Source organism: Artibeus jamaicensis, unplaced genomic scaffold (assembly GCF_021234435.1).
Source record: "Artibeus jamaicensis isolate MK-2021 breed Jamaican fruit bat unplaced genomic scaffold, CSHL_Jam_final scaffold_474, whole genome shotgun sequence".
NCBI classification, from domain to species: Eukaryota; Metazoa; Chordata; class Mammalia; order Chiroptera; family Phyllostomidae; genus Artibeus; species Artibeus jamaicensis.
Genome location: NW_026522046.1, coordinates 36,855,031 through 36,868,558, shown reverse-complemented (window position 1 = coordinate 36,868,558; position 13,528 = coordinate 36,855,031). Strand labels below are relative to the sequence as shown.

Genomic DNA, 13,528 nt, shown 5'->3' with positions numbered 1-13,528 from the left:
GAAGGTAATCTAAAGAGGAATGCAATTTTGGGTCAACAAATTGAGGGTCTATGTATGGTAATAAAGCATTTAGAATATACTAAAGTATTTTGTGGATTGCTATCACATATGTATGCACATTCATAAAAATCCATTGACTTATGAATGCCTTTATTTAAAGAATAGCAGAAATTAATTTTTCAGTTCTGAAGTTCAGAGTTTTTGATTTACATGGCCAAATTTATTCCTCTCTCATCTTGCCCATCTTAGTAACTGGTGCCACCATCCACTTTATTGCTCAAGCATCCCTGATTTCTTGCTTTCTCTTGCCCCACATATTCCATTTATTAAAAATTCTATAGCTGTACCTCCAAACCATGCCTAACCCCATGAACTTCTGTTCATCTCTACTGCTACCGCCCTAGTCCAAACCACCCTCTTCTGTTGCTTAGTCAACCGTCTTAGTCCCCCCTTTTCCCTCCCGTAGCGGATACATAGCCAGGGTGATCTTTTAGAAACCTACCTGAAATGTTACATCCTTACCCCAAACTCTTCAATAACTTGCCATTGCACTCAGAAGAAATTTCTATCTTCCAATTTGATCTGCTAAGCCCTGTAGCTGGGTCCCACTTCCTTTTTGGATCTCACCTTGTATAAATTGCCTATTCTTTTAAAAAAATTATTAATTGTTGTTCAAGTACAGTTTTCTGCCTTTTACTCCCATAAGTTGCCCATTCTTAACTATATTTCAGCCACAATGGCTTTATTTTCATTTCTGGAATTCACTGAGCCTGCCTGTATCTTAAGAATTTGTACTACTATGACCACTCTGCTCTTTCTGTTTATGTTCTCCAAACAGTAAGAGCCCTATTTTTATTTCTGGAATTCATTGAGCCTGCCTGTATCTTAAGAATTTGTACTACTATGACCACTCCGCTCCTTCTGTTTATGTTCTCTAAACAGTGAGAGGGAACTTACTGAGAAGACAAGCAAACAGAACTTGCAGGTGGACACTTGCTCACCCTGGTGTTTTAGGGGCATAAACTTCACTGTTGCCAGTAAAATAGATGTGCCTCTCTAGTGATTAGTCTAGGCAAGAATACCACATGACTTCTCTCAAGGATGAACACTTTAGAGTATCTTTACAAATCATTTGGGTTCTTTGTGAGGGATGGTGATCCAGAGAAGGTCAAGGCTGAGTAATGACAGATCTGAGGAATATAGCTAGATAAAGATCAGAATCTTGTCCTACCACATGGGCAAACTGTGCCAAAGCATCAAAGCAGAGTGAGCAAGTATCCATGGTGCTGGAGCATCTGTTCTGAGGCCCCAGGTCACTGCTGTTCCCAGCACTGTCCCTCTACACCAAGAATTAGCACGGCACAGCACAGGAGAATGTCTGAAGCCCCACAGAAAACCTTGGTGCTCAGAGACAGAAACTGTTTTTCCCTTAGGCTAAACTAGTTTTCACCAAGTGACCATTTTTATCTCCCAGGTATTGGCAAGATCCAATGCTAGCATTCCCTCAATGCAAATTTAAACAGTGTGTTAGTCAGGGTTCTCAAGAAAAACAGAACCCACAGAGTATTTGTATGTGTGTATGTACATGTATGAGTGTGTATGCGTTAGAGAGATTTATTTTAAGGAATTTGCTCATGTGATGGCAGAGGCTGACACGTCCAAAGTTTGTGGGGTAGACCAGCAGGCTGGAGAGCCAGGGAAGCCCTGCTGATGTTGCAGTTTGAGTCTGTAGGCGGTTTGTTGGCTGCATTCCTGCTTCTTCTGGGGGAGGTCAGTGAGACCTTCTAGGGATTAGATGAAGTCCAGCCATATTAGGGACAGTAATCTGCTTTACTCAAAGGCTACTGATTTAAATGCTAATTTCATTTAAAAAATACCTTCACATAAATATCTAGAATAGTTTTTGACCAAATATCTGGGGCCCGTGGCCTGTCCAACTAGAAACATAAAATCAGTCATCACAAGTGGCTTGAATTTAGGCCATACAAATTTCTTCTTACTTCCCGATTCAAACACAGGTTCCCAAGTTGGTCACGGGAAATCCCTGTGTGTCTGTGCTCACAAGGAGAATTACAGATTATGGCAGGGAAGGTCTCTGATGTTCCTTACACCATACACCAACATCATACTGCTAGAATGTCTTTAGAAGGGAGTATCACAAAGGCGTCTAAACTGAGTCAAATCCCCAGTGAGCAGCGAACCAGGGAGGCACTGCTTTCTATGAGCTGCTCACCTCCCGGATGTCACACTGTGCAGTGGTGATGTTGCCTCGTGATGAGGTTTTAATGGTAAGACCTCTCTCCCCATCAGGTACCTCTGAGGACTCAGGTAGCTCTCTGTCTATGAGGTGCCCCACAGAAGTCCGCCCCTCCCATTCCCAGGGTTAGTATGTAGTGGTCGTAGTTTCTTTTTTTAAAGCAAAGTTTATTCCTTGAAACGTTGTTATTAACACTGTACTCTTCCCTCTCATTATGTATCATATACATACACACAGAAAAATGCAATGATGATAATAAACAAAAGAAGCTTACATATAATAGAAAAGGACTAAAAACTATAAAACTACTTTTAGATAGTCTGCTCTCAATGTAAAAAATAATTGTTCTTTGACTTTTGTATTTCTGCTCAGAGACAAAAAGTTTCACCTTATTGATTCTTTTAATCCCTGAGTGCCTGTTAACGTTGTGCTTTTTGCTGCCGCTTGTCATGCTCTTGGTTTAAGTGAAACAAAGACTCCTTACTTTGGGGAGTACTGAAGTTCTTACTGCTTATAATTTATTGTTGGCTCTGTTTTTTAAAAATCACTGCATTGCCACTTTTGTTAATAAAATAGCTCAGGCTACATTTATCGTTTGATAGTGAGACCAGTCTTCTCTAACAAGAATTTTTGATATTGCCTTCCTCAGAACAGATGCTAAATTCAGAGAGATAGCAGTGTCAGGCATCTTGGACACCCAGTTCATCCTTGATTCTTCCCAGATGGTTTGTAGGGAGTGCTAATAGCTTAATCCCTCATCTTACGTAAGGAGGATGCTGTAAACATTGAAATATATTTGGTAAGTCCCATATTTTTAAATTAGTTCAATTATATTATAAGTGCTAGTCTACAGTTTAGACACAAACATTGGAAGTCAGTGAATTTTAAGGTACATAGAAAGTATACATAAAAATGTGTTTCAGTGATATATATCTTTTGCTTTAGGGTGGGTAGAAATATACTCATACTCGTGTGTAAGAATGGATACAAAGATTTAACAGAGTTATATGAAATTTCACTTCTAGATTAAAATATACTTGTCTATTAGTGTCTTTTGTGGCTCATACTTTAGGGATGAAATTGAAAAGTCCTAAAGATTTGTCAGTGTGCTTATAGTTGGCAAAATATTTTCAAATACATAATAATGCTTTATCATTATCTGAGTTCTTAAAAAATAATAACATTTATGTTACCCCAAGAAAGAACACACACACATATATTTTCTCTTCTCCATTCTCTATTGTTCTCTGTTGTTACTGTTTTTAGTGAGGTGGCTCCTACCTCCCCTTCATGCTGCTAGAGGGCTTCTCCTATAAGCTACAGGCTAGTAATTGTGTAATTTGAAAGAGACATCCAAGAAAAGCCACCTTAGGACCATAGAGGAAAGGGCTGCACCAAGACTCTGAGGCTCAGACTACACAGGAATATTTCAGTCCATAAACAAATGCCTTCCTGCTAGTCAGTAGACTGCTAATCCAAGATCAACAGAAAAAGCAGACGACTTCTGGCAGTGGACTACCAACCTATGACCATTGGAAAGATCGTTGTTAACATGGGATAAACTAAACTGTTAGAAAAATCTGGCTGACTGCTTTTTAAGTTTTAGCCACTCTTCTTGGTAAGCTAGATTTGACAGTTTTAAATCTTGAAGTCCTTTGTTGCTTTCTTCTTGTTTTTGTAAATGTCCACTCTTGCTGCATTTACATGATGTCTTTACCACTGTCCTTGGAAATTATACTCACAAATTACTCTACTTAAGAAATGATATAAAAGAATTCAGAAAGTCTTCCATTGGGTCAATTTGTAGAAAACAGAAGATCCATATGATGTACTTTGTTTTGTATATTTGGGTTTGAAACCATGCAAATGACTTATGAAAACACATGAAACAAAAATAACTCAATTAAGAAATACAATAACAAAAAATTGAAAGCAAATTAAACAAGTGAACTTAATTATGTACTAAGTAGTAGCAAACAAAGAGAAATTATTACAGGGAATTTTTAACAAAATAATTGGACTACACATCCCCTGTGGGATGTTTATATCATACAGAGAAAAGGTGTGAATACATTCATCTATAAACAACATTTGCCTCCTGGCAGGACTAAATTGTGTGCAAACACTAATACAATCTTTCAGGGAGTTAAACATCTTGGCATGATGTATCTCCTGGGCGAGTGTTCAAGCATGAACAACAATATCCAGGACAGGCTACATATTCTGTTTTTTTAAGACTTTACATTTTAGAGCAGTTTTAGGGTCACAGCAAAATTGAGAATAAGGCACAGAGCTTTCACAAATAACTGCTGTCTCTCCACATGCATAGCCCCCCCCCTGCCCACCCCCCCCCCCGTACCCGTTATCCACAACCCCCACCTGGGTTGTACATTTGTTGTGATTGATGAACCAACACTGATACATCATAGTCATTCCAAATCCGTAGTTAACCTTGGTTCACTCTTAGGGTTGTACATGCTGTGGGTTTAGTCAAATACATGGCCTGTGTCTGCCATTATAGTATCATTCAGAGTATTTTCATTGCCATAAAAATCCTCTGCACTCTTCCTCTTCATCCCTGCCTCCCACTCCAACCCCTGGCTACCACTGATGTTTATCCTGTCCCCATAGTTTTGGCTTTTCCAGAACGTCATATATGTGGGATTATATAGTACGTAGCCTTTCCAGATTGGCTACTTTCACTTAGTAATATGCATTTTAAATTACTCAATGTCTTTTCATGGCTTGATGCTCATTTCTTTTAAAACCGGAATGTTCCATTGTCTAGATATGCTACAGTTTCTCCATTCAAGTACTGGAGGACCTCTTGGTTGCTTCCAAGTTTGGAAATTATGAATATAGATGCTATAAACATCTGTGTGCAGGTTTTTGTGGGGACATATATTTTCAGTTCTTTTGGGTAAATACCAAGGAGCATGATTGCTGGATTGTATGGTAAATGTACATTTAGTTTTGTAAGAAACTGCCAAAGAGGCTGTTCCTGTTTGCATTCCCACCAGCAATAAATAAGAGTTCCTGTCACTCCACAGCCTTGACAGCTCCTGGAGTTGTCGGTGTTCAGGATCTTGAACATTCTATTACATGTGAAGTAATATCTTGTTGTTTTCCCTTGCATTTCCCTAGTGACATATGATGTGGAGCATCTTTTCATACACGTGCTAGTCATTTGCATATCATTTTTGGTGATGTGTCTGTTGAACTCTTTGCCCTATTTTTAAATCAGATTGCTTATTTTTTCATTGTTGAACTTTAATAGTTCTTCATATATTTTGTATAACAGTCTCTCACCAGATATGTCTTTTGCAAATATTTGATCCCAGTCCGTGGCTTGTCTTCTCATTTCCTTGACATATTTTACATAGTAGAAGTTTTTACTTTAAATGAAGTTCAGCTTGTCAATTGTTTCTTTCATAGATCATGCCTTTGGTGAGTATCTAAGAAGTCACTACCATACTCAAAATCATTTAAGGTGTTTTCTTTGTTACCTTCTAGGTGTTTTATAGTTTTGCATTTTACATTTAGGTCTGTGACGCACTTTGAGTTAATTTTTGTGCATGTTGCATATTCTTGAATTAGGAAAATTTGCTAAGCAACAGTCAGATTTTATTCTAGGAGTTGCTACCTGTGTGAGTATGGCACTTCCGAGGGTGTAAGAAGCCTAGTACCATGAAGGCAGTAAGATCATCTTTTGTGTTATGCCAGTGGTGGAAGCTACGTGTGCCCCTTCTGGCTACAGCTGATTAGCCCTTCAGTTTTACTACTCTTGTGTCTCCAGGTTGTGTGAATGAGGGTTCTGGATGCACTGTGGAGTTTCCTGTTTTTCTTTTTCTTATTCTCTTCCCATTACTACATTATTTGTCTTCTGTAACAAAACTTTTGCTTTAATTTGTCAGAGTGTTAAGTGCCTTCACTTCCTCTCATCAAAATTACATAGTGGAGTGAGGTCCAAGCATTCGGTTGACCACAGTCCACTGCTTTAAGAACTAGGCTGTAGCTGTTTTCTGTGGAGTCAGTGGTTTAATAACACCAAACCTACTGGATTAGTGTTCCTTGGGGGAAATTCATGGGCACATGGGCAGTAGCAGATGGAAAAGGTTTTTTGTTGCCATTCACACTGGAGGCAGGTTGCAGTGACTTGATAGGACATGTCAGATTCTCTGGGAGTGACATTGACTCCTGGGTTGTGAGGATGTAAGAGTCATGATTTGGGGAGCAGTGGCCATTTTTCTGATGTGATCTGGGGAGCCAGGGTCTCAGCCTTATTGTGGCAGATATCAGATATAATGAGCTAGTGGCAGCGTTTATTCCGTTCGCCTTCACAGTTGGGGAAGCATAATCCTCTTTCCCTGTAGAGCCGTGCCTGTAGGTCTAGAATAACAATTATTGCATTCCATGACAGGTTTGTCTTTCACTACGTGCTATGGAGGGCAGGGACTATGTTTTATTTATTTATCTTGTGGTTTTATCACCTGGTAGGTGTATTGCCTGTTTGGAGCCTATGCTTAATATGATTTGATGGTTTACCAGTGAATAATCCATCTTTCTATTCAGTCAAGCCAGAAGCTTGGAGATGGTTCTTAATGCCTCATTAACCCGTCTATTGGATTGGCCATTTAGTCCATTTCTTCTCAAATATCTTTTATGTCTGTCTTCCACTCTTCATCCTCACCGTCATGAACTTGGTTTTCATCATCTTTCACTGGGATCATTTCAAGCCTCTTGTTCATCCAGTTCTATCCTTCTGTTAGTAGTTTACCACATGGCCATGAGGATGAGGTTCTAAACATGTACATTGGATCAAATCATTTCATGCTGAAAAGACTTTGATGACTTTGGAAGACCTTATGTGACATACAAGATCTCTCATGATCTGCTCATTTTTCTGTAAATCCTCATCTGTGCTGAACTACTTGCCTTTCTTTCACGGAAAGCTATGCATCTACATCGTGATCACAAGGTACTGGTGATAGGCCCTCAGGGCAGAAATATTATTAAGCCATGATTCCTAACTTCATTGGATTCCTAGTTGACCATCAAAGGCTTTTAAATATTATAACTGTTATAATAAAATTGATTATAAGAGCTATATAAGCACTTGAGAAAATATGTAACTGATAATAAGCGGTACAATTGTCAGGCACAGTCTCCTGGTGGGAAGGATAGGCAGCAGTATATGAGACATCTGAGAGCATAAGTAGGAGTTGGCCGGCTAAAGACGGAAAGGTAGGTTTTGTGCTTTTAAGTTAGAGGGAACTTTTCCTCGTTAGGGACAATGGTTGTGTGAGACTGTGTGTATGGATGGGGCTGCGATAAGACTGCAATGAGTGGAAGGAGCTACATTAGGAACTGTCTGCGTACCAGGTTAAGGTGTTGGAATTTTGTGTTCAGGGCAGTGAAGAATGGTTAGAAAATGTGAATGTGTAAGTGGCAGGACCATGTTTGTGTTTTAGGGAAAACATTCTGTGATGAATCCAATTAATGAATTGGAGTGAAGCAAGAATGGAGACAGCAGAAGACCTTGATAATGATCCACTTGGTGAATTGTGGGAGCCTGAATTAAGTCAGTGGCAGGGAGTTAGAGAAGGTATACACTTGAAGGGCAGGAATAATAGTACTTGATGCCTGACCATGTGGGTCAAGAAGGCTGTGTCAAAGATGGTTCTTAGGATGCTGGTTTGGGAGGAGAGAAATACAGACACAAGACAATATGAAAAGGGTATAGAAGAAAGTCACACTGAACTTAGATGTTTATTGGACATCCAAGTGAAGATATAAAAACATAATGAGATATAGTATTCTGGAGCATAGAGCACTGATTTTGGTTTCATATATATATATAGTTTGAGCCACTAGCATGTAGGTGCCTTGGAGATTATATAATATGAGTTAGGCAATGTGTGAGTCTGAGAACAGAAGAGCTGAGAAGAGAGGGCCTATTCAAAGGCCTGAGAACCTCAATACTTAAAAGATGATGGAAGGAAGGGAAAAAGTAGAGGGGCAAGAAAGTTAGGAAAACCCATGAAAGGTTCTTGAAAGCCAATTGAGGAGAAAATTTGGTGACAGAGGGAGACGTCCTTGAGAGTTGGGTGTGGAAGGGAAGTCAAATAACAAAAATTTTTAAAAAGTCTTTGAATCTGGCAACAAGAAGGCCTTCGAAGGTGTTGGTGAGAGAGAGGTGAGGACAGAAATGGGCTTCTGGCAGTGGTTGGAAGAGCAGGAAGGCACTTACAAAGCAGGGACTTAAGAACGTAGACAACTTTTTCAATTGGGAAGTAGGTTGGCCATGAAGAGAATGATGCAGGGTTGTAGCTGCAAGAACCAAGATAAGAGCAAGAACTTTTCAAACAGAAAACATGTTAATATTTATATGCTGAATGGAAAGAGCTAGAAAGACAGGGAGAGCTAGAGATACAGTCAACAAGGGGTAATTAATATAACAGTGTCCCTAAAGACATGAAGGAAGAATTCAATATAGAGCTCAGGGGAAAATATGTAACCAGAATTTTCCAGGGAAAATTGTGACTGAAAAATAGGGAGATAACAGCTTAAAAGGCATAAATATGAATGTTGAAGTCATTTGAAAAAAAGATACATTTCACTTATTTTGTTAAAGTCCAAGAGTAAATGTCAACATTTTTTTCCCCGAGAGTGAAAATATGAAGTGCAAAAATGTTAAACTAATAGAAAGTATCTAGTATAAAGCATAAGATAGTATTAGTAACAACTGAGAAGTTGTGATGGCTGGGATGAGGATTTAATATGTTCTGAGTTAGGAAAGGTAGCTGAAAAGGTCTTGACTCGCTCCCACACTAAGATGTCACTTCCTCCGTAAAACGTTCTCAAAGATCTTAGTCAAGGTGAGGTCTCTTCCGTGCACTTCCATGGCATCTTTTGCTTTTCCGTAATTGCCCTTAACATACCGAGTTGTAAATATCTATTCACTTGCTTATATTTCACCCAGATTTTAAGTCATGTATGGACAAGGACTAGGTTTATCTTTTTTGCCATTTGATTTTAAATTCTATCACAGTTGTGTGTACAGAGTAAGGGCTCCACATGTATTTGTTGACTGAATGTATCAGTTTCACTCTGGATCTTGATTTGGATTTATACATTTAAACATGAGAATAATATAACTAAAAAATAGGACATGTTTGAACTAATGAGCAAAACAGAACCAGAGGCATGGAAACATGGAACAGACTAACAGTGAGTAGAGGGGAGTGGGGAGGGGGGTAATGGTGGAAAGAAGGGGAAGGGACTAGTCAAAGAACATGTATGAATGACCCATGGATGTGGACAACGGTGTGGAGATTGACTGTGGGAGTGGGGGGTGGACTGGGTGGAGGAGGACAAAGGGGGAAAATTGGGACAACTGAAATAGAATAACAAAAAGTTTTAAAAAATAAAAAATAAGGAAAGTTTAAAACAAACCCAGTAAAGTAAAGTATTTGATGAAACATGCTAATATGTAAAAAATGGTTTAAAAAGTAAGAAAAGGATGACGATTGTGGAAAGTGGTTACTTCCAGGTGCATGTGTGGGATGGACAGCCAAGAAAATAGGATGGGAGGACGTAGGTAATGCCAGTTAGTGTTCTTGTTTGTGGGCTGAGTGATGGATTAATGGGTATCCATTTCATTATTAAACAATAATAGAATAAATACTAAATACTCACATAAAGTAAGGTAGGTCTATTGCAATAAGTCTGATTGACAAAGAATTATGATTAACCCAATTTCATGCACCCAAAGTTCATTGTGAAAATTTACTGAGAGAAAATAGCTAAAGAAAATTTTGTAGAAGAATAATGTGTGTGTGTGTGTGTGTGTGTGTGTAGGGAGAGGGTGGGCATTTAGAAATAGGATTTACATTTTTTGGTATTAAAATGTACCATAAAGCTACAGTAATAAGAATAGTACTTATTGTCCAGGAACACACAGTTGATCTGAGGAAACAGAGTGGGAAGTCCAGAAATAGATGTGTGGGTGTTTGTGTGCATTACAGTCAATGATGTAAAATGAAGGGAATTTAGCAACTGGATCAACTAGTTCTCAATAGATATTTTAAAAAAATTTTAATTGTTAAAGTACAGTTTTCTGCCTTTGATCCCCATCCCATGTCACCCCCCAACAGGTATTTTTATTATCTTCATTAACTTGACATTTCAAATCAATGTAAGATAGAATAAATCATTTAAAAATTATATTGAGACAGTTTCTAAAAACTCAGAACAAGATCACATTTCATCCTTTAGTCCATGATAACTAAAATAGATTCCAACTGGACGAGCCATCTAAAGAGAAAAGGAAAACAGACATACTAAAAAACAACATGAGCAAATAGCTGTATAATCGAGAAGAATGTGAAAGTCTGCCTCAGTGTAACGTCAAAGAAATAAACAAAAAGACTTGATTCTGGCTCTTCTGTTAAATCAAACCCTTCCTCTAGGATTTCATGGGTAGTTGTCTTCAGGAGATCTGGGTCCTCTTCAGAGATTTGCTTTTTCCATGGGGAGATACGACTGTTTTTCTCATTTGTCCTTGAAGTTCAATCAGTGAAAAAGGATAGCTGTGAGTGAGCTGCAGTCTGAAACACATAGACTCTTTTACTTGGCATATTCAAATTCTTTCTTCATTTTAGAAAGATTTTCTGTATTATATCTTTGAATATTTATTTTATTTTATTTATTTATTTTTCGAGAGAGGGGAAGGGAAGGAGAAAGAGTGGGAGAGAAACATCAATGTATGGTTGCCTCTCATGCGTCCCCCGCTGGGAACTGGCCTGCAACCAAGGCATGTGCCCTGACTGGGAATCAAACCTCAATACTCTGGTTTTCAGGCCCGCGCTCAATCCACTGAGCTACACCAGCCAGGGCTGAGTATTTTTAATAAAAATGATTTTGTGGGATTTAGGAAGACCGATAAATATCACCCATTTCTTTTCCTCCCAAACTTGAAAGCAAGAGAGAAATAAGACCTAGCAGACAGACTTACTGAAGTTTAATATGTTATCTTTATTATTTGTAGGCTGGAAACAGTGACTGGTGGACTGAGGCCCATGGATTGATGGCATTCTCCCTGAGTTAGACGGATTTACTCTCCACATCTCACACTCTCAGAAAGCCCTCTCACTTGCTTCCCGATGGAGAGCAGGCTGTGCCTCTCCACAAACCCAAGGACCGGAAGCAAGGGCCAAAATGTACCCGTCCACCATTTCCAGTCCTCAATTCCAAGTTCACCCATCAGATAAATCACTCTATCCCCGGAGAGAACAAATTGAAAGGACAGAGTAAAGATGAAATTGTTGTTCCATATTTTTTCCTGTAAGAGAATTGAGTAGAGCTCCTCTCCTGTTGATAAAAGGACAAGGCAAGGGGAATAGGAGGTGGACAAAGACCCTTTGCTTGACCAGATTTTTAGTCAGGCTCCTGAACCTTCTCTTAAGCCCATCTGTGCCCTTGCTTGTAGAATCCAGTTTTAGAAAGAATCTTGCTAAGTCAGTTTCACCAGAACCAGCCTGACTCTTGGTACATCCTCACCCTCACACTCCTCACCCTTCACTGTGCTCCAGGGGACATCTAATTACCTGGGCCTGTCTTCAGCAAAGAATCCCGTCAGGTCAGGTTCGTCAGAATCCTCTGTACCCTGACTTTTCCTCTCAGTAATTTTCCATTCACCGACCCCTCCCCGGCTCCATGGCAATAAATTCCCACATGCTGGGGCCGCGTTGGGAGTTGACTCCAATCTCTCTCCCGCCACTGCAAAGGCCCATTGTGGTGGTCCCTATGCCTGATGCGATGGTCCTGAATAAAGTCTGCGGTACCGTGTTTACAAGTGTAAATGAGTGTTTCCTCATGTGATTATCTCTACATTGTTTGGGGAGGGGTGTGGTTTCCTACTTCAGAGAGCAATTTTGCCAGACCATCTTCACCCGGATTTCGGATTTCGTCATTTTAGTTTTCCACTGAGTCTTTCAGTCTTTGTCTTTTTCACCTGTCTTCACTGTGACTATCTCCAACCTTCGTCCGTGTCAACTATTCAATCTGCAGCCATGTACGTGTAGTACGTTTCCTGATTTTAAACATTTATTCATTAGGCCTTTGATAATATTGTTATCAGTATTAGGTCCTCAAGTTGTTTTATTAAACCTGCAATCTTCTCAATACGTTAAAAAAATCTGTGAGCATTTTTGTTAAAGTTGTAAACAATTTCAAGCACTTTGGAAAATTTTCTTTTGCGACATATCTATGGTATATTTTTTCTTGTTTTCTACCTGCCAGTTCTCCCGTCTCCCCCAAACCCTTTCTTCCCTCCCTCCCTGACTCCCTTGCTCTCTTTCTTTTTTCTTCCTTTCTTGCATGCTTGCAGTGCCATTCCTTTTTCTGGCTTCCTCGTGGTTGGGTGGCTGTGCCCAGCAATTTTATCTGATCACATAGAATGTGGGAGGATTATTACACCCCTTTCTACCATGCCTTTGACTTACTTACTTCCTCCACTGCTTCACAGATTAGGTACTGGATTTGTTTGTGTGTGATCTACCTACTTTTTTTAAAAAGAAAGATTTTATTTCTTTTTAGAGAGAGGGGAAGGGAAGGAAATAGGGAGAGAAACATCTGTGTGAGAGAGAAACCTTGATTAGTTGCCTCTCTCACACCCCCAGCCAGGGACCTGGTCCACAACCCAGGCATGTGTTTTGACTGGGAATCAAACTGGTGACTTTTTGGTCTGTGGAATGATACCCAATCCACTGAGCCACACCAGTCAGTGCCATCTACTTTTGGAAGCACAGAAGCACAGCGGCAGCCTGGAGGAATAGCTCAGCTAAGAGGGTACGGTGCTGTTGCTGGAAGACCTGATCTCTGTTATGTTGTCCAAGGTGGTATAAACCAGTGGCGACGTGCCGAGATCCACTCACCTAGGTGGGGGTTGTGTTCCATCCCTAGGGGAGAATGACTTTGTATTTCAGGTGGGGTCTGCAGCTTGGTGTGGGTAGCTCTGAATTTTGTTTCCTGATATTTTTTTCACCAATATCTCCCTAGAAATCATTTGTGGTATTCCTCAGTCAGAAGAGGGGAAAGATGATACCTTCACCATTCTGCATTTAGCTCCTATTCAATATAGGGTGTGGTCCGTAGGATGTCCCCTCCCTCCCCTAAAGATATCTGTACCCTAATCCCCCAAATTTGTGAATATGTTGTGTTACACGACAAAGGGGACTTTGCAGATATAATTAAAGTTCCTGGCCATAA

General features: G+C 39.7%; 1 protein-coding gene across 1 annotated transcript in view; it reads left to right on the top strand.

Annotated features, from left to right (window-relative positions):
- MRPL39 (mitochondrial ribosomal protein L39) overlaps nucleotides 1-12,008 on the top strand; it is a 55,333-nt gene extending 43,325 nt beyond the window's left edge. Inside the window, exon 9 of the mRNA XM_053657904.1 lies at nucleotides 11,307-12,008. Coding sequence (XP_053513879.1) covers nucleotides 11,307-11,366 — 60 coding nt within the window. The 3' untranslated portion in view covers nucleotides 11,367-12,008. The remainder of the gene's footprint in view (nucleotides 1-11,306) is intronic.
- The last annotated feature ends 1,520 nt before the right edge of the window (nucleotides 12,009-13,528 follow it).